General features: G+C 38.0%; 2 protein-coding genes and 1 long non-coding RNA gene across 3 annotated transcripts; 1 reads left to right on the plus strand and 2 right to left on the minus strand.

Moving 5' to 3' along the window:
- Positions 1–2,007: 2,007 nt before the first annotated feature.
- Positions 2,008–4,578, plus strand: LOC146711417 (uncharacterized). The gene is made up of 6 exons (XM_085454268.1): positions 2,008–2,110; positions 2,376–2,478; positions 2,558–2,610; positions 2,719–2,797; positions 3,019–3,884; positions 3,993–4,578. The coding sequence occupies exons 1-5, from the start codon at positions 2,108–2,110 to the stop codon at positions 3,552–3,554; spliced, it is 774 nt and encodes a 257-aa protein (XP_085310394.1). The 5' UTR covers positions 2,008–2,107; the 3' UTR covers positions 3,555–3,884; positions 3,993–4,578.
- A 1,137-nt stretch (positions 4,579–5,715) lies between these two features.
- Positions 5,716–10,703, minus strand: LOC146711418 (uncharacterized). Its single transcript, XM_085454267.1, has 6 exons — positions 10,474–10,703; positions 8,834–9,743; positions 8,469–8,565; positions 7,985–8,095; positions 7,370–7,536; positions 5,716–7,037 (listed from the first exon to the last, which is right to left on the minus strand). Exons 2-6 carry the CDS (start codon positions 9,739–9,741, stop codon positions 5,990–5,992), a joined length of 2,331 nt encoding a protein of 776 aa, XP_085310393.1. The 5' UTR covers positions 9,742–9,743; positions 10,474–10,703; the 3' UTR covers positions 5,716–5,989.
- Positions 10,704–13,379: 2,676 nt separating this feature from the next.
- On the minus strand, positions 13,380–15,004 carry LOC146711419 (uncharacterized). The gene is made up of 4 exons (XR_014920289.1): positions 14,185–15,004; positions 14,031–14,093; positions 13,856–13,918; positions 13,380–13,739 (listed from the first exon to the last, which is right to left on the minus strand). It is a non-coding gene; the product is annotated as an uncharacterized LOC146711419 (long non-coding RNA).
- Between the last annotated feature and the right edge of the window lie 3,179 nt (positions 15,005–18,183).

Below are 18,183 nucleotides of genomic sequence, written 5' to 3' on the forward strand. Positions count from 1 at the left end.
TGCTGAATCTATGAATCAAACTATCACCTGGAAACATAATTAACTGGTCCATAGCTGTGAAACTGGACATGAGTTCTTGATTCTATGGAGATTAACAGTAATCCAGAAATTTACAAATTTGTCCTGGTACATCGCATAAATGTTGTCCCAGGGACATCGCGTAAATGTTGTCCCTGGGACATCGTGTAAATGTTGTTCCTGGGACATCGTGTAGATGTTGTCCCTGGGACATCGTGTAATTGTTGTCCCTGGGACATCGTGTAAATGTTGTCCCTGGGACATCGTGTAGATGTTGTCCCTGGGACATCGTGTAGATGTTGTCCCTGGGACATCGTGTGATAGCTTGTAAATAATGGAATGAAAATTATTGATTGTTATTAACTTGTGAAAAAGAAGTGTAACAAATCCACATGTTATGTTCTTACACCCTTACAGAAACTGTGACTCCTTCACAATGTCAGGTAAATGTCAACTCATGTTGAATAATCAACCAATCAAGCCTTTTATTATCACATGCAATGTTACACGTACAACTGCAATGAAAATTTCACCCCCTTCTGACCATACATATATTGCTTAAACATCACATTGGGAAGACAGGTCGGAAACAGTTAGGAAGGTCAGAAAACAATTTAATTAATAGATGAGGGGAGAGGAGGAGAAAAAAGAACTACAACCAGACAAAGCTCCTAGAAGACTGAAATGGATGATGGTTGCAGCATGCAAAAAGAAAATGATATCTGTTGACTACAGCATATGCTTTCTCACAGATTACCTTGTGGGAGTAGCTGGACCAAACTCTATTGGTATTTCAAGTTTGAAATCCCTGTTTGACCAGACTAACATTTCAGATGAGGTACCTCTTGACATAAAAATCCTTTTATGTTGTCATAAAACTAATGTTAAATTCTGCTTTAAATACACTTTATTGTACAATTTACTTAATGAATCGTGTTCCTTAGTTCTGTTTTTATTTATATGTATTTATTTGTTTTATAAGGTAATAGATGGCCTAATCTATTTGCAGTGTGAGGTATGTTGAAAAGCTTGTTTGATCATAATGACATAGCATGTTTACGTTTTTTGTAATGTATTTGAAAACATAGGTGTATTTATGTTATTTTTATAGAATTTCCCTCACATTTATCCAATACCAAGCCAAATCACTGGAAAAATTTTGGATGGGTCCACAAGAGCACAAAGTGCATACTTTTTGAAGGTATGACTTGGACTGTGGTAACTATGTTCTTATCACAAAGGGTTTATAAGTTGCCACTATAAACAAACAGCATTTTCCAAAATTGAAGCCTTGTCAGAAGAACCTGAAAAATACCTTTCTGAAACCTTTTCTGTGTAAAGACTTGTTCAAAAGCAATGCACACAGATTAAAACATTTCTGTCTTGGCCAACTGATAAAGAACACCAAAAATTGAGTGGTGCGTGTTGAGTCTGTGGTCTTGATTTGTTTTGTACACACTATAGAAATTAATGTAAACCAAAAATGACACTTTCTATATGTTTGTGTATCTGCAGAATTAATTACAAGTCTCACCTGACAAGCTTTTGCAGTTTTGCAGTGTCATTCTTGACAGAAAAACATACTTGTCACATTATTTTTATTTCCAGAAAAACATCTTTCAGATGTATGAGAAATTGATTGGAGCCTGTCTGGAAAACGGCAGCCACTGGACCTTGTTTGTAAGTTGCACAGATTTTGCACTCTCTCTAGTGCATGATACTTTTCAGTGTCCCTCATTAGGAAAGCTCAAGGCCCAAGCCTACCATATCCATCTTTTTACAAAACAGTTTTGTGACATACCCAAGAGGACCATAGTCTATATGAATTCATTTGGCGAGTCGGAGGTCAGAAAAAGTGCGGTGTTGAAAAACTGGAGGTAATTAATTAACATATTTAACATAACATATTTAATTTAATTGAAAGCATTACCGAACGTGGTTATTGATTTCTCTATATGCTTTTTATTTGTAATAACTGCGATCTCTCAGCTCATTTGCTTCAGCAAGAGGCTGCGCTGGAGAGTGGACCTTGTCACATGTGAGCCACCCACATCAACAGGATGGGAACTCATGTGGAGTGCATGTCATAATGGTACTGAAAACTATAGCTTTAACCTATATAAGTAATGTTTACATTTTTGCCTATTCAGTTTTTAAAGCCTTAGAGGCAGGATGGTAAAATCTCAATTTTTTTTGTAGATTGAACCATTTCAGCAGTAATGCTTTGCTTTGGTTGCTCTGTTTTTTTTTTTTTCTTGGGGGGGGGGGGGGGGGGGTTAAAAACAAACAAACATTTCTTTGTTAATCTAATTCTTTTTGTTCTTTTTTTTTTTTTTTTTTTCTTCGTCAATTATTAGTTTGCCCAATCTCTCATTGACGGTAAAACACAAGTGGAGGAGTACAACACTGAAATCACAAAGCTCAGGTCCCGACTTTGCCACTACTTATTTTCCTCAATAGGTAAAGATAAAATTAGCTGCCTTCTTTTTCTCTAACATTGGAAAATGTAACTTGTACTTAAACAAATTATATTTTGCAGATCGAACTAGGAAGTGCAGTCAGTGCTGGTGTGTGATTGCAGCCAAAGACCGGGTACACTATGACATGTCCTTAGCCATATAGATTGTTTATTTAATGGACTTTGTTCATTTGTTTTTTGTTTGTTTATTTCTTCTTCTTTTTTTTTTTTTTAATTCACAGGTGCAGTGCCAGAAATGTGGTGCATACAAGCACATGCGTTGTTCAAAGTCTGTTTGTGGCATCTGTATCTTCTGTGAGAGTAAGTCACAATATAACTAAACAACGTCCAAAAATGTTTAAAGTGAATTTTTTTTTCGTAATTTTGCCTTTGCACACCAGGACTGTGTAATTAAAGTGGACGTTTCAAGATCCAGTTTTTACACAAAACTATTTTAGACATAACTGTGTCGTATTGTGGGGATTTCTCTTCACAATTAAATTGATATAGTGCTGTTTATATCATTCTTCTTTATGTAACAGCACAGTGCAGCACAGCAGAGGGAAAGGAGTTGTGCAGCATAGTGGGTGGCTATACAGGAGGAGCAATAGAAGTAGCCAGTGAAGAATGTCATCAGGGAAAGCATCAGGCAGCGAATGACAAAGGAAAAGTTCCTAAGGGAGAGAACATCTGCAGCAAATCGACAAGTAACAGTGAGATAGGAAGACTGACAGTCAGAGATGAAGGTACACAGACTGAAGACAACGAAAAAGAAGCAGAAGTATACGGCACAAGTCTGAGTACAGATAATGCTGCTGCTGATGATGTTGACAGGATCGATGCAGATACAGAATTCCAAACTGATTCAGAAGGAACTAGTACAGTTTACAGAGTGCATGGTCGCTTATCTGTACCAAGCTCAAAAAAGAAAACCTACACAATAACAGAAGACGAGATCAAGCGCAGAATCAACGCAGAGAACATGTCAGTTCATGTTTTCAGAGGTTTGATTGGGGTAGATATACATTTCGTGATTTTGATGTCACCTGAAATAAATCCGGGTTACTCGTATCAATGAAGTGACAATGTGGCTGGAAATTGTGCATTTGCTGCAACATATACACAATTACACCATGTAAACAAAAGCATTTAACTTTGTGCGCGTGTGTGTGTCTCTCTCTGCTCTTTTGGTGTTTGCACTTTTTCTTTTTTAGGGCCGTAAAGCCAAACTGCCCGCAATGATTCTTGACAGGCCTAAGAAGGCCAAAACTAAAGTAACAGTGTTTAGTGTTCTGAGTGAAGAGGAGGCTGGGGAGCTAGCCCTCGGGTTTGCCGGAAGATTGGCCTGCGATGTCACAACAGACATGGTCTGTAAAGGCATCGACCATTCAAGTGCTGATATGACAAAGTAAGTTAGTAAAACAATATGAAAGTTGTATCTTTTTTGGTATTATTTGTCATTTCCCCGTATTTGGGTTATTGGTGTAACATTGTTAATCTTACTTTCTAATAACAGACAGACTCTTCTCAAAATCCAACACAATCTTAAACATGAGCTGACTGATTCCTCAACCTTCAGTTTGCTGACACACACCTTTGGCCCCGCTGCACTGGATTCTGTCATTTCATTCCTGTGTGAAAAACTTGATCTTGTTTCTTAAATAATGAAACCTTTTGTGACTTTTGTTTGTTCTGTAAATCAGAATCTTGAAAATTGTTCATTGTTGTTCTAAGTTTGTGTTAACTATTTGGCAAAAATGATTGGTTCCTAATCCAAACAGCATAATGACTGTTCTAACACATATCTTAAAAATGCTACAAAGAAAGAAAATTATCACATATGTTTCAATATGAATGTAATTGTGTCACACTCGGTTTGTAGTAACTTTCCTGTTTTATTTTGAGTTTTGGTATGTTTACACTGTTATTTTTGTTTCCCGTGTGTTCGTCTTCCCTTATTAGTTTTACTGTATTTAATTAGTCTGATTTAATAACTTATAATTATTTACTTTCCAGTGTTTATATATGCTCCTCGTTTGGATTATTGTTTGTTTGAGTTCTGCCTGTCTTTTCTATTAAAGATTTGGACTTTTGGACTATTAGTGGACCTCGTAGGTTTTTATTCTGTTCAATTGGTAATTGACTGGGTTTAATTTAGTGGCCTGGAAAACAGGCCGGAGGGGTCTGGTCATTTTAACCCCCTAAGACCCGAAATCTTCCATGGCATGCATTTTTAATTTCTCTTTGATATTTGGGCCGATTGGAACCCGATGAATGTAAAAAGAAAGAATTACCAGGTTTTGTTTTTTTTACCTAATTTTTGTTTCTGAGAAAAATGAGAGCCACATATGAGGACATTAATTTGAAATTTCGATAGAACAGTTGCAGTATAATGTCCTCATAACTGTATATCAGGCACTTGTTGATCAAGATTTAGTATTTTGGTCTAAATAACCCAAAATGTGATGTCCACATGTGTGGACGCCAGGCTGGAGTAAAGTGTTAGAGCTATTTATACCTATGTAAACTTTTATACACTGGTTTTTACCTGTCTTGTTTCAGAAAGGTTTAAAAGGGTAATGTCCACAGTTTATTTGTTTATTTATTTGTTTGAATTCAACATATTTTATTAAAGTAATTGAGCTTGAACACAGAAAAAACTGAATCAAATAATCATAAAATCAAATCACTTGCACTATACTGAAGTCTAATCTACTCTGAGCTAATGCCGGTTTCCAACACTAATGATCGGGTGAAGGAGAGAGATGAGTGTGTGCACGGCCACTGGTGCTCTTATCCCTGTTCTTTGTGATACAATCCAACAGGAAAGCAGTCAAACCCTTGGACATTAGCCAAGTTAACGTTCACAAATATATACACACAGAGGAACTCTGAGCCCCAATGTCAGCATTAGCACAAACATGCCACTTCATACCAAATCTCAGTGTGAGGTCAGGTGTTAGTCTCATTCCATTATTCTGGCTATATTTTCTTACTCATTACTATTAAACTTATACTTAAGACTAACTATTAACAAAATCACACCCCAATAACTCTGTTATTACACTTTGTATTTAATCATAAAAAGGCTGGATGTTGAAACCTTTTACTTCTATTTTGTATGAGCCAGGATTCTCAACAGCTGATACTCTATGTCCAAAAAGTGACAGGTATCGTTTTATGGAGCAAAAAACTTAAGAGCACATATTTTATAAATAATACCAACAATTACAAATGCAGACCTTTAATAGTAATAAGTAATCCTTTATTTATAATGCATAGCAATATAAAAATAGTAACATATGAAAATATTACAATGGGCACAGATGAATTTGTATCAAAAACAGCAACCAAGCCAAAGTAATGAATAACACACATAAATAACAACTGCTTGAGAGACCAAACAATTTCTTTTCAACTGTTCCTTGGCAGAAAGTTAAGACAGCTATTCAGCTTTAGGTTTCAATAAACAGAAGTAATGGATGCAGTCCCTTTGAAATGTCACACAAAAGTCTACTTGTGCATATACTTAGCTTTAACTCTTCTCTTTTTTGTTTTGTATTCCAAAAGGTTTTCATTTTCTCCAGAGGATGTCTCTCTTTCAGTGGTTATCGACTGTTCACATTCATTTTCACAGACTGTTGGAATGTCGATGCTGGCCGAACGTTTCTTGCTAGAATACAATGGCCTAATTTTGCGTGCATTCTCTGTCGTCTTTATTTCGTACTGGCATATACTTTTGCCTACTTGTTTTGTTTTTAAGACATTTGTATGCAGTTCATCTATCATTGCAGTAATACCCTCTGGAATAAATGCCCACTGTTTAACTGTGTCTAAAACAGCATTTAGTTTTCCAACTGCATCTTCTGTGCATTTTTTGTCTGTGCTTTCAACTACAGGAGTGTCATTCAAAGTTGATAGAGGACTTTTCAGAGAGTTTTTCATTTGTTTAAAATGGCTACAAGCCACCTTCAGGCAAGCACATGTGTTATAGTGAGAGAACGTACAACAAGTGCACTGAAGTGTTGCAGCCGATGCAAAAAAACACAGATTTCCAAACAAACTTGGCATTTTTATCACTTTCAAGTCCTCACAGTGTACAAAGTAATGCCTTTCTTTCACTGCAATTTTTGCCAAGTTAGAAATGTCTGTTTCCATGTTTGGATAGATGTCATTGTCAGCCTCTGCTAATTTTGCAAGTAACACTAGATGCTTGCAAAGAAGTCCTCGTAAGCCATATGTACAGTTGCAGTAGGACTCAACAGGGCAGACGTCATACACCATGTCTTCTCTTGACTCAGATGGGACTTGATATGCATTAACTCCATGGCTGTTCTTGACTGTAATTTTAAGAGCCCAACCACTTTCCATCAGTCTTGAAGCAGAGTCTGAAACTTGAGACAAGGTGTCAGCAAACCTGTTTTTCATGCGGCCCACATCTTGCAGGGTTTTTATGACTGACAAGTAGTCGTCGGCCTTCCCTAGGAGCACTTCAATCAGATCATCCAGACGCCTATTCTTGTAGCCAGATAAAAACTGGTATTTCAGGCGGTGGAAAAATCTGAAAAACAGTTATTTGAAATGATTAGTAACTGTAATTGAAGGAATTTAAAGTTTTAATCAAGACTGTATTATTTTTTTAAAAATTGGAATACCTATTGCACACGTCTTTTATAAAGGAATGCTCTGTGCCGGTTTAGCTGATTTAGGCAAATCCACCTACTCTGTTTTTTGTTGTGATAACATAAAAAACGCTGCTAGAATTTAAAGGATTTGCCTAAAACCTGTTCTGGCAATGACATGACGAACCTACTCAGTTTAGCCTCTTGGATTAAAGCATAATATCTTTTTTTCAGCAATACAATTGAATGAGGTCAAAATAATAAATCATACCTTTCAATCACATTGTTTGTTTCAGAACGAGCGTGACTGAAGCGACGGCCGTAGTCACACCACATGTGGCCAATGCCTTCCCAGTGCTTCTGAAAATACTGGCACACCAAAGGGTATTGCTTAAATGTCTGGCAGAACTCTGCTGATGTGGCTTTAAAGTCGTCCTCCTAAGAGAATTGGATGCAACAGAATATATTTCAATCCATTTAACAGACCTATTGAAATCTTTAATATTATGTATTGAAGCCCTTTTCCTTTTATTGAATAACATTAAGAATTTTAAGTTATTAATAATATGTCGTGTTTTTGTATTAAGAAGCAATTATTTCTTCCCTTACAATGGCTAAGAAGGAACACTAAACCTATAAGCATATTTGGTTTCAGCATCTGTCTGTGAAAGAATCCCACTCACAAGTTCTACTGCACAGTGGGTGACACAATGATGGTCTGCACAGCTTAAGTACTTGTTTTGATAAGCAAGATAAGAAGCCAGTTTTAGAAATTGTTTCAAAAATCTATTTTGTATCTCTCTGTAACTTTTTTTAGCAACTGAAAGTTATTATGCTCTTAGTGTAATCAAGAAATCAAAATGTGAAATAGACAAATTACACTTACAGATGTGCAAGCTTTCAGCTTACAAAAGAAAGAAATGATTTCATTTCTCTTTTGGGTGTTAGAAAGCCCATGGACCCCGGACTCTGATTTTGAAAGCCATCGATTAACAGCCTGTGAATGTAAGAGAAAAAAAGTTAATCTGGAGAGAGAGACAGAGGAGCAGCTGTACAAAAAGCATAAAAGAAAGCTGACGTCCAAAAATAACTTTGTCACTCACTGGACAAGAGGACCTGTGCATTACAGAAATCAACCAGGCAAACATATTTTTAAATGTCAAAAAGAGCTTTGGGAAGCAGCCACCAGAAGATGAGTGCACTGTGGTCTTAAATGGATGGACATAGTCACTCAACATTTTATCCCTTTATATTCATTAACCTGAGTAGGTGAATATCACAATGAGGCAAATCATAACAACAGGGCCCTGTTGTAAAAATGTGTTTCAGGTGCATCTTAGACAACGTGAAAAGAAAACAATGTGGTTTACCTGCAAGACATGGTACCAGCATAGAAGGATAGCTGACTCTGGAAAAACCTTCTGCAAAGCATTTATTTCCGCAAAGTCTTTGTCAACCATAAATGCTCTACAGAAAAAAAGAAAACACTAAATGAGATTAAACAGTATTGAAATGTTTTTGCTATCTCAAAGCACCACTTCAATGCCAAATTAAACATTTCAACTCACAAGTAGATATATAAAATACTGCATACAGCCTATAGGAATAACTTTAACAACTGGAAAGGAAAGTTTTTTGCAGCCAATGCTGCAGCTATAGCATTAGATTCTGGCATGTTATAACTTTTTTGAAAAGGAATTATTTCAAAATCAATAGCTGTCAATGTATTATTTACCTCGGGGAAGTTGGGAAATGCTCACAAACTATTCCAAGAACAGTTTCCAGGGTTTTCTGACTTTCGTTGCTGACAATAGCATAGGCCACAGGGACTCCATGCCCATGATCATCTCTTACAACAAGTGTGAATAAGGGAAATGAATACTGGTTAACGCAGTGCGTGGTGTCAACAAATACTAACTGTTTTGCATAGTTCTCCATGTTTGATTTCATTACAGGTGTCTGCAAAACAATCATTAGTTCTTGGTCAGATGTGTATGGTTGATAGAAGAGAACATGTTCTTGATGTTTTCCATTAAGTAAGGTATGTACACTTTGACTGTCTCCACAGTTAAAGTGCTTCTTCCTCATCATGCAGGTTCTAACACTGTCAATGTCACGTGGTGTGACAAAATGCTCTCTGTTGTGAAGATCTCTGTGTCCATGTTCTTTGGCCCATTTATGACATTCGGTTAGTATGATGGCTGGCTTAGTTCCAAGGGAAAGCAGTTCCTCAATCTTCCTCCTCAAATCACTGGAAATATTGTTGAAATGTGCGTCTTTTGGGTCCGAAGGATCATGCCCATCATGCTTATCATATGTACGCTGCACGATGACTGTGTGGTCTTTCCAACATTTGAGTACTTTAAATGAAACATAGGCCTTACAGCCCACTGCTCTGTAGCTGTTTCGACTTTTTTCCCCAGCTCTGATGCAGTTGAATTTGTAATAGTCTCTTTTCCTGTCTTTACCTGAGGCAACATTTAAACATTTATAATGTCCATGAAGGGTTAATGAGTTCAATTTTTCTAACACAACACTGAATGGGTCCTCCTGGCATTGTGACACATGCACACAAAGTTGTGTGTCTTTTCCAGTTCTTTTTTTTTCGTCATTCAGAACACTTCTTCTAATTATGTCGTCCATTTCTGGTGGAAAAATAACGAAGGTTTAATTAGTCAATATTCATTAATTCATTTTAACTTGTTGTGGGGTTTTTTGCAATACAATGTAAATATTAAATATAATATTAAAAAAATATATATATATAAAATAATATAAAACAAACAGGGGCTAAAAGAAGCTAAACTTTCATATGGTATGTCTCTGGCAACTTTAACATGATGTCCCAGGGACAACATCTACACGATGTCCCAGGGACAACATCTACACGATGTCCCAGGGCAACTTCTACATGATGTTCCAGGGACAACATTTACGCGATGTCCCAGGGACAACATTTACGCGATGTCCCAGGGACAACATTTACGCGATGTCTCAGGGACAACATTTACGCGATGTACCTGGGACAAATTTGTAAATTTCTGGATTACTGTTAATCTCCATAGAATCAAGAACTCATGTCCAGTTTCACAGCTATGGACCAGTTAATTATGTTTCCAGGTGATAGTTTGATTCATAGATTCAGCACACAACCATAAGTCTAGGCCTTTTAGTCCAGATTCTCTTCACTTATGTTTGTAAAATGATCAGGGAAGCTACTGCAATTTTGCCTGACCCAACCCCCGGGCCACGAAACACCCAAAAAGTTGGGGAACGCTGGTCTAGAGAACACTGGTTAGCTAATGCTGTCGTCAAGTAGCCTATCGCTAGCAAGCAAACAGCAAGCCAAGTGAGGAACATATGTATAATGCTTACCGTTTATTAAAGGAAAGTATCCTAAATTGACTTCAAATTCGGCGGACAGGCGGCGGTTTTTCGCTTCTTCACTTGTATTTCGAAATACTCGAAGGCGGGTATTTCGAAGTCGCAAAGGAATGACGTCACAAGAAGGTGATTGGTCACTTGCAATGTTGAACCTGGAACAACATTAATTATGATGATGTGGGAACAATGCTGACACGAGGAAATCAGATCGTCCTTTTTGGAATGTTTAAGCAGTATCGACCTCCCAGAACAACAAAAACCTGGAGCTTTGTGCAACAGTGGAGAGTCAGAACAGATCTTCATCAGCGAACCTGCAACACCCCCGAGTGAGTGGCTACCTCGCGATTTCTCTGATGTTTTTGAGTACAGTATATCAGATTTTGATCTAGTTCATATACCCACCACCCCAGAATGTGACAGAAATAGCATTGATTCACACATAGATTTCGAAGAAGGCGGCATAACAGACTCTCAAATATCACCGGCGTATGATGCTTACATGAAGCTTCCAGACGCTCAGCCTGCTGAACAGAGTCATATAGCTTCAATAGCTGATAAATTATGTTTGATTGAAGCTAGACTCAATCAATACCACCAAGAAGCACAGGTACAAAGGCAACAGTTTACCAAATTCATAAACAAAGTGTGTAGTACATTAGACAACATCTGCTATGTTCTATTTAAACCCAGATTCCTTTTATAGTTTGCAGTGAAATTTCTTAAACCATTGTTTAATGGGACAGAAGTACAAGTCACTCTTTACTAACACACTGTAGATAAGTTTATTGCTGAACGACACAGCTAGCAGTCCCACACACTCTTTAGATTTTTGAAGTTTTGTGTGTGATGGTTTTGCCTCTCACACCTTACCCCTTTCTCCCAGTATCACAACAGTATGACTCCCAAAGTACGACTCAGTAAACAAACAAGGACTCTAAACTCAGAACAGAAAGATACAGTTGAAAGATTAGTGATATCTTTTATGATGCGTAATAAACTACACCCTCTTCTTCTCTGTATTTATGTTGTTTGTGTGCGTGCGTGCGTGTGTGTGTGTGTGTGAATGCCTTAGAAGTCAAAGTATACATTAGCCATACTTACAAAAACATTTTTAATTTAATTTAGAACTGAGATTCTAAGTTGTAAGCAGAAATCGTATGCTCAACCAGGAGTATGTTTCCCCACTTTCACAATGCTGAGGCATCAAATCCATGATCCAACAGATGGTTTGTCACATGTGGGCGAGAAGGGCAAGCCAACCCTTACTTACACAACCTCACACACTATAGATTTTTAAAGCTCCTGTGTACAACGGTTTAGCTAAAGATATAACTTCTACTTTTGATAAAGATCACTCCCTCTGCATATTTCTTAAGAAATGAAGTGTCTTTACTGGGATATTTATTGTCAAACTATGCGATTTTCCAAATGTGTGTGGAGTAAAATGTTGTGACCAAGAATCATTCAGGATTAACAACACAAACTGTTTTGATAGCAGAAACAGTCTGTCTTATAGTTCCCATACTTTACCGCTAGTTTTACAAACACATTCTTCTTCATATCGGTTTAATTGGTTTTTTATGAAACTGATTTTTAATAGTACAACCAAGGTCTAACTTTTCCTAGCTCCCCAGTATAAATGCAAGAATTTTGCAGACTTTATTGAAACTGTCACAATTTAACACTCAATGCCATAAACAGAGTTGATCCATGTTTCTATGGACAGTGTTTCATACATCAACAGCTCTGAAAATCACTTTTAAAGTAATGTAGAACATGATCTCTCTCACTCTCAGCGTCTCTAAAAAACCCAGCAAACTGACAATCACCTCTAAACAAGGGGTCAGTTTATAGGCTTTTTGTTTGTTTGTTTGTTTTGTTTTTTATCAGCCGCAACACCATGTAATGCATGGATGTTAGACTCTTTCACCAGACCATGTTGCTAGCCCAACCACCAGGCTCAGGGTCTCTGAACTCTAACCCTGGCTCTGGCTGCCAAATGTGCCTCTGACCCTCTTGTGCCTGTTCACCACCAGACTAAGTTTGTACTCTCACCTACTAACATTATTTTATTACAGGGCAATATTCAGCTAGGTTACTACTTTGACTTTCTTACTTTGAGCACATTTCCGAGCCCATACATTATCAAACTTTTACTTGAGTATTTCTGACACCAGCTATACTTTTACTTAAGTAAAAAAAAAAATGCCTGCACTATCGGTGTAAAGCTGTCTTTAATTCTTTAACAGTTCATGCAACAATTATAAATTAAACCTGCACCACAGCTAACTCTTTTTCATAACCAATAACAGGTGTATTTCTTAGATCTACAGAAACAGCCAAAACACTCTGCTTGTATAATGCCATATTCTCTCCCAGCGTACCCTTGTCTCACAACAGGGTGATTCCCAAAGTACGACTCAATAAACAGAGACTATAAAACCAGAACAGAAAGATAAAATTGGAAGATCAAAGATTAAGGTTTGTGTTTTTATAGCACAAAGTAAACTGTCCTCCTCCTCAGTGTGACGCAGGGGTGCAGAGTCCATCCTTCTCGCTGTTTTGAGATTAAAAAAAAAAAGGTTTTGGAGGAATGAGACGGCGGTCTTGTTTTAAAATAACAGAAGGTGGGGCGTGATCCTGAAGTGGGATGAACAATCAATAATTTTCATTCCATTATTTACAAGCTATCACACGATGTCCCAGGGACAACATCTACACGATGTCCCAGGGACAACATTTACACGATGTCCCAGGGACAACAATTACACGATGTCCCAGGGACAACATCTACACGATGTCCCAGGAACAACATTTACACGATGTCCCAGGGACAACATTTACGCGATGTCCCAGGGACAACATTTACACGATGTCCCTGGGACAACATTTACGCGATGTACCAGGACAAATTTGTAAATTTCTGGATTACTGTTAATCTCCATAGAATCAAGAACTCATGTCCAGTTTCACAGCTATGGACCAGTTAATTATGTTTCCAGGTGATAGTTTGATTCATAGATTCAGCACACACTTCTTCACTTGTATTTCGAAATAATCGAAGGCGGGTATTTCGAAGTCGCAAAGGAATGACGTCACAAGAAGGTGATTGGTCAATTGCAATGTTGAACCTGGAACAACATTAATTATGATGATGTGGGAACAATGCTGACACGAGGAAATCAGATCGTCCTTCCAAAAACGTCTGGAATCGTACGGTGTCCTGATCATTATGAGGAGGGGTGCTGTTCTGCAGTCTGTGAAGATAGATAGACATGTGTTAAAACATTTTATACATGTACCCATTTCAAACTGAATAAGCGTGTCTCCCTCTCTATCTCTTTTTATCTAATTTATATATGCCTATGCTTACCTTGTAGTGTGCGTTATTCGGGATGGTCCTGCTTCTCCACACACCCGGTTCTCTGGCGTGGCTCTGTAGGTGTAAAACGGTCAGTTTAGAACATTTGTAATTGTTTAAACCTCTTTTTAATTTTTTTTTCTTTTGAAAAAATAATACACAACTATACATCCCGTTGTATACACACCTGATGTAAGGTTGGGCTCTGTGGTCGCGGTGTCTGAATGTTTTCCTGCTCAGTTTGTTAACCCTGGAACAAACAAAAACGTTATTACATAATTTAAAACAATCGCTAGTTTAAAACATACATACGTTTTAAAATCCAGTAATGCTGTACACACCTTGTGCCTGTTAGAGGACTAGTTCCAGCTGTAAAAGCGCCCGTTTCTAAAGAAAAGGGCCCTGGGCCGTTCTCCCGAACTCCTAAAAATTAAGCTTTTGTTTTAGGGAAAAAAAATAGTTTGAATATCCTATAATATGTTAACATAACACTTTTTAAAAATCCAATAATAGGTTTTGTTTTACTTACCGTTTACGATGGCCATGTTATAAAGAACGATGTTAGTGTTGATGATCGCAAAGAAAATGGTGTGCTCTGCAGCGAATCTTGAGGCGTAAATGGCTCAGGGTTTCGGGCTCTGAGCGTGTTTTTTTTATATAGGGTGGGTGTTTCCAAAAAGAAAAGGTATGTCTCCAATCAATTTAAATGAGACCCTTCAGGGCTTTTGTCTTCTCAAGGAATTACAAAGGAGCCGATACTTCAGACAATAGGCGGGGTCGCCACCCGACTGGTACACCTGCCCCATTTACCTTGTCGAGGAATTACAAAAAGAGCCAATACCGGCCACTTTAAACAATAGGCTGGGCCCTTGTTCGCATGGTACTCTCAACTAGTGATACCCACGGTGGGCTTTTACAATCCTGAACAAATTCAAACAATTAGCCAGCTGTTGAAAAGTTGGAGCGGGTCTGGGCGACTGGTTTTAGAAGTATCACTGTAGCGTTTATTTTCTAAAGGGCTGAATGTTATTTGTGACTATCTGTTGTGTTAAAAACTACTCTGAAACCATGAAACCCCTTACAGAAGAAATGGCCCGTTTGATCCGTTTTTAAATAAATAAAATGCTTGCATCGGTGCAAGGTGTGACACCGGAATCACAAAATGAGTGTATTTAAAAGAAGATTAGTTTGAAAAGAGCGATACTGGTTGCTTATAGCATTTATTTTCTAAAGGACTGAATGCTATTTGTGACATTTACTGTGTTAAAAACAGAGCGTTCTCACTCCCGAGGCGTAACATGTCGACGTTTTGTCACGTCCCGTGGCGTTCCTGAGGAACGCGAAAGGAGACCTTCGGCGTTCTTATGGTACGCGGTGGGTTATGGCTGGAATCCAGTGCAATGACGCTCCCGCGGTAATAGACGTTCCAGCCCTGTATTCCAGCCCTAAACCTAACCTTATCCCTAGCCCTAACCATAACCTTATTCCAGACCGTAACCAGGACTTTAATGATGTTAAATAGCGTGTTTCTAAGCGATTTGAAGAAAAAGAGCGAACATGTGTAGGTTCAGTCCAGACGGTTCTCATATTTCCTCTTTTTCCGAGGTCGTCATTTAGGAACGTGGTGGGTAGCCGAAAACGTAATATGGTGACGATTTGTCACCTAGCGTAAAATGTTACGCTTTGGGAGTGAGAACGGGTTGGTTAAAAACTAGCTGGCTGGCTTTGTCAACAAAATGAGTGTATTTAAAGACGATTAGTTTGAAAAGAGCTATACTGGCTGCTTTGGGTGAAAAGACGACATTGTGTGCAGCGTTTTAGAAGTATCACTGTAGCATTTGCTGAATGTTATTTGCGACTATCTGTTGTGTTAAAAACTACTCTGAAACCATGAAACCCCTTACAGAAGAAATGGCCCGTTTGATCCGTTTTTAAATAAATAAAATGCTTGCATCGGTGCAAGGTGTGACACCGGAATCACAAAATGAGTGTATTTAAAAGACGATTAGTTTGAAAAGAGCGATACTGGCTGCTTATAGCATTTATTTTCTAAAGGACTGAATGCTATTTGTGACATTTACTGTGTTAAAAACTAGCTGGCTGGCTTTGTCAACAAAATGAGTGTATTTAAAGACGATTAGTTTGAAAAGAGCTATACTGGCTGCTTTGGGTGAAAAGACGACATTGTGTGCAGCGTTTTAGAAGTATCACTGTAGCGTTTGCTGAATGTTATTTGCGACTATCTGTTGTGTTAAAAACTACTCTGAAACCATGAAACCCCTTACAGAAGAAATGGCCCGTTTGATCTGTTTTTAAATAAATAAAATGCTTGCATCGGTGCAAGGTGTGACACCAGAATCACAAAATGAGTGTATTTAAAAGACGATTAGTTTGAAAAGAGCGATACTGGCTGCTTATAGCATTTATTTTCTAAAGGACTGAATGCTATTTGTAACATTTACTGTGTTAAAAACTAGCTGGCTGGCTTTGTCTCACTCTTAGTTCAACATTCCGAAATCCCGATTTTTAAATAAAATGATCGCATCAACCCTGGAAAGAAACCCCAGTAGATGTGTAAAAACTAGTTAAATTAAAACTAGGGGTTTGATTAAATGAAACGCTTGTGAACATGCTGACATCACCCATTCAGAAGAAATTCCCATTTGTGCCATTTATAAAATAAAATGCATGCCTCACTGCAAGCTGAGACATTGTCAGATTTAGAAAATTAGTGTGATTAAAACACTATTACCAACACTTTTGACTAGAGCACACCCTCTTTGTTAAGGCGCACTGTGAACCAAAACAGCTTCCACTCCGCCAAGAATGAAACAAGAAACAAAGAATTGCTTTTAAGAACACATGCATAACTGAATGTTGCGATACACCTAAGTGATAAAAATAGTTTAATTAAAAACCCTATGGTTTGATTAAATTAAAACCCCGTTAAAAACACATAAACTCATATAACCCCTCTGATCCCCTGTGGTATTTCCACACCTGAACGCGCATGCGCACACACACGAAACTGGTCAAATCGGTTTGGTTGGCCGCCATCTTGGACTAGTGCCATCGTATTACTGAACGCGCATGCGCACACGCACGAAACCGGTCAAACCGGTTGTCAAACCGGTTTGGTTGGCCGCCATCTTGGACAGGTGCCATCGTATTACTACTCCCCACATTCCAGATCCCAATCAGACGGCCAACTCCTCCTTCAGGGAGGCAGCTGGAGATAGGGAGGGAAGGAAGGGAGGGGCCAGCTCCCTCGCTGACACCAGTAGGCACCCCCATACTCTTCAACCCACCAGGGCAAGGGGGCCCAGGCCCATCCGGACCGGGGCCCAGTTCAGCAGTGCCGCCCGGCCCCACCACCCAACCCCACCACAGAGAAAACTGCACCCACCCCGTCATCCACTCATCTTCCAGACTACACAAAACAATAGATACCCAGGCTGAGTTCGTCCTCCACCTCTCCTATATCTCCCCCACCTGCAGAGTGAGTTCCTGGAGTTGTTGTACTATACATGTTGTACTATATTTTCTATTTCCATGGACTGTTATGGAATAATTTTATATTGTTCTGGGTTTAATCTTTATAAAAAAGAGCTCTATCGTGTTAATTGGATACTGTAAATACATTTGGACAAAGTAACTCTTCTAATGGCTTTTAATTTTCGTCACTTTGGGTATTTTGTGTTTAAAAATAATATTGTTAAGAAAAAATTCCAAACACATTCACATAAATGATTAAAGTATTAAAGATGGAAAAAAGTGTGTTTAATCTACTTTTGAATTATGATTTTGTAAATGGCTATTAGGCTATTAATAACTATGTTTCAGGAAAATAAAATTACAAATTCTTGGCATCAAACTAGAATTTAATGTATAAAATATCAGATAAAATATCTGATATTAGGCCAAAATGAAGATAAAAATTGATTTGGCTAAACTTACAAATGCGTCTTTTACATTTGCAGATCATTCCAGACAAACGTCGAGTTGGTGTTGAATTCTCTTGAAATAAATAAATAAAGTGAGACTTCTGGTATTAAAATTCCTCACGACACCGTTCAGTCCAGCCAGTTTTTATTCTCTGCTGAAATAAAGAAAAGGCAGAGATCAAATTTCTAATGTTGAAAAGGGACATGGTATACAATTAGAGCACTTGTGAGTGTTCTTTGTGTTGTTTTCTTTCCTGTCACCCTTTTGAATCTATGAATCATTAAAATGAGTACATCCGGACAAAACAAGTGCATTCCATTTCTTCTTTTTTTTAGATTACCCTTTACTGTCTCTGAATTTATCTTGGACAAATGTTGAAAACACATCACATAAGA

The sequence above is a fragment of the Copadichromis virginalis genome, linkage group LG4 (genome assembly GCF_057382275.1).
Source record: "Copadichromis virginalis isolate Kocher_CV1m ecotype Utaka linkage group LG4, C_Virginalis_male_GT1.1, whole genome shotgun sequence".
Lineage (NCBI taxonomy): Eukaryota > Metazoa > Chordata > Actinopteri > Cichliformes > Cichlidae > Copadichromis > Copadichromis virginalis.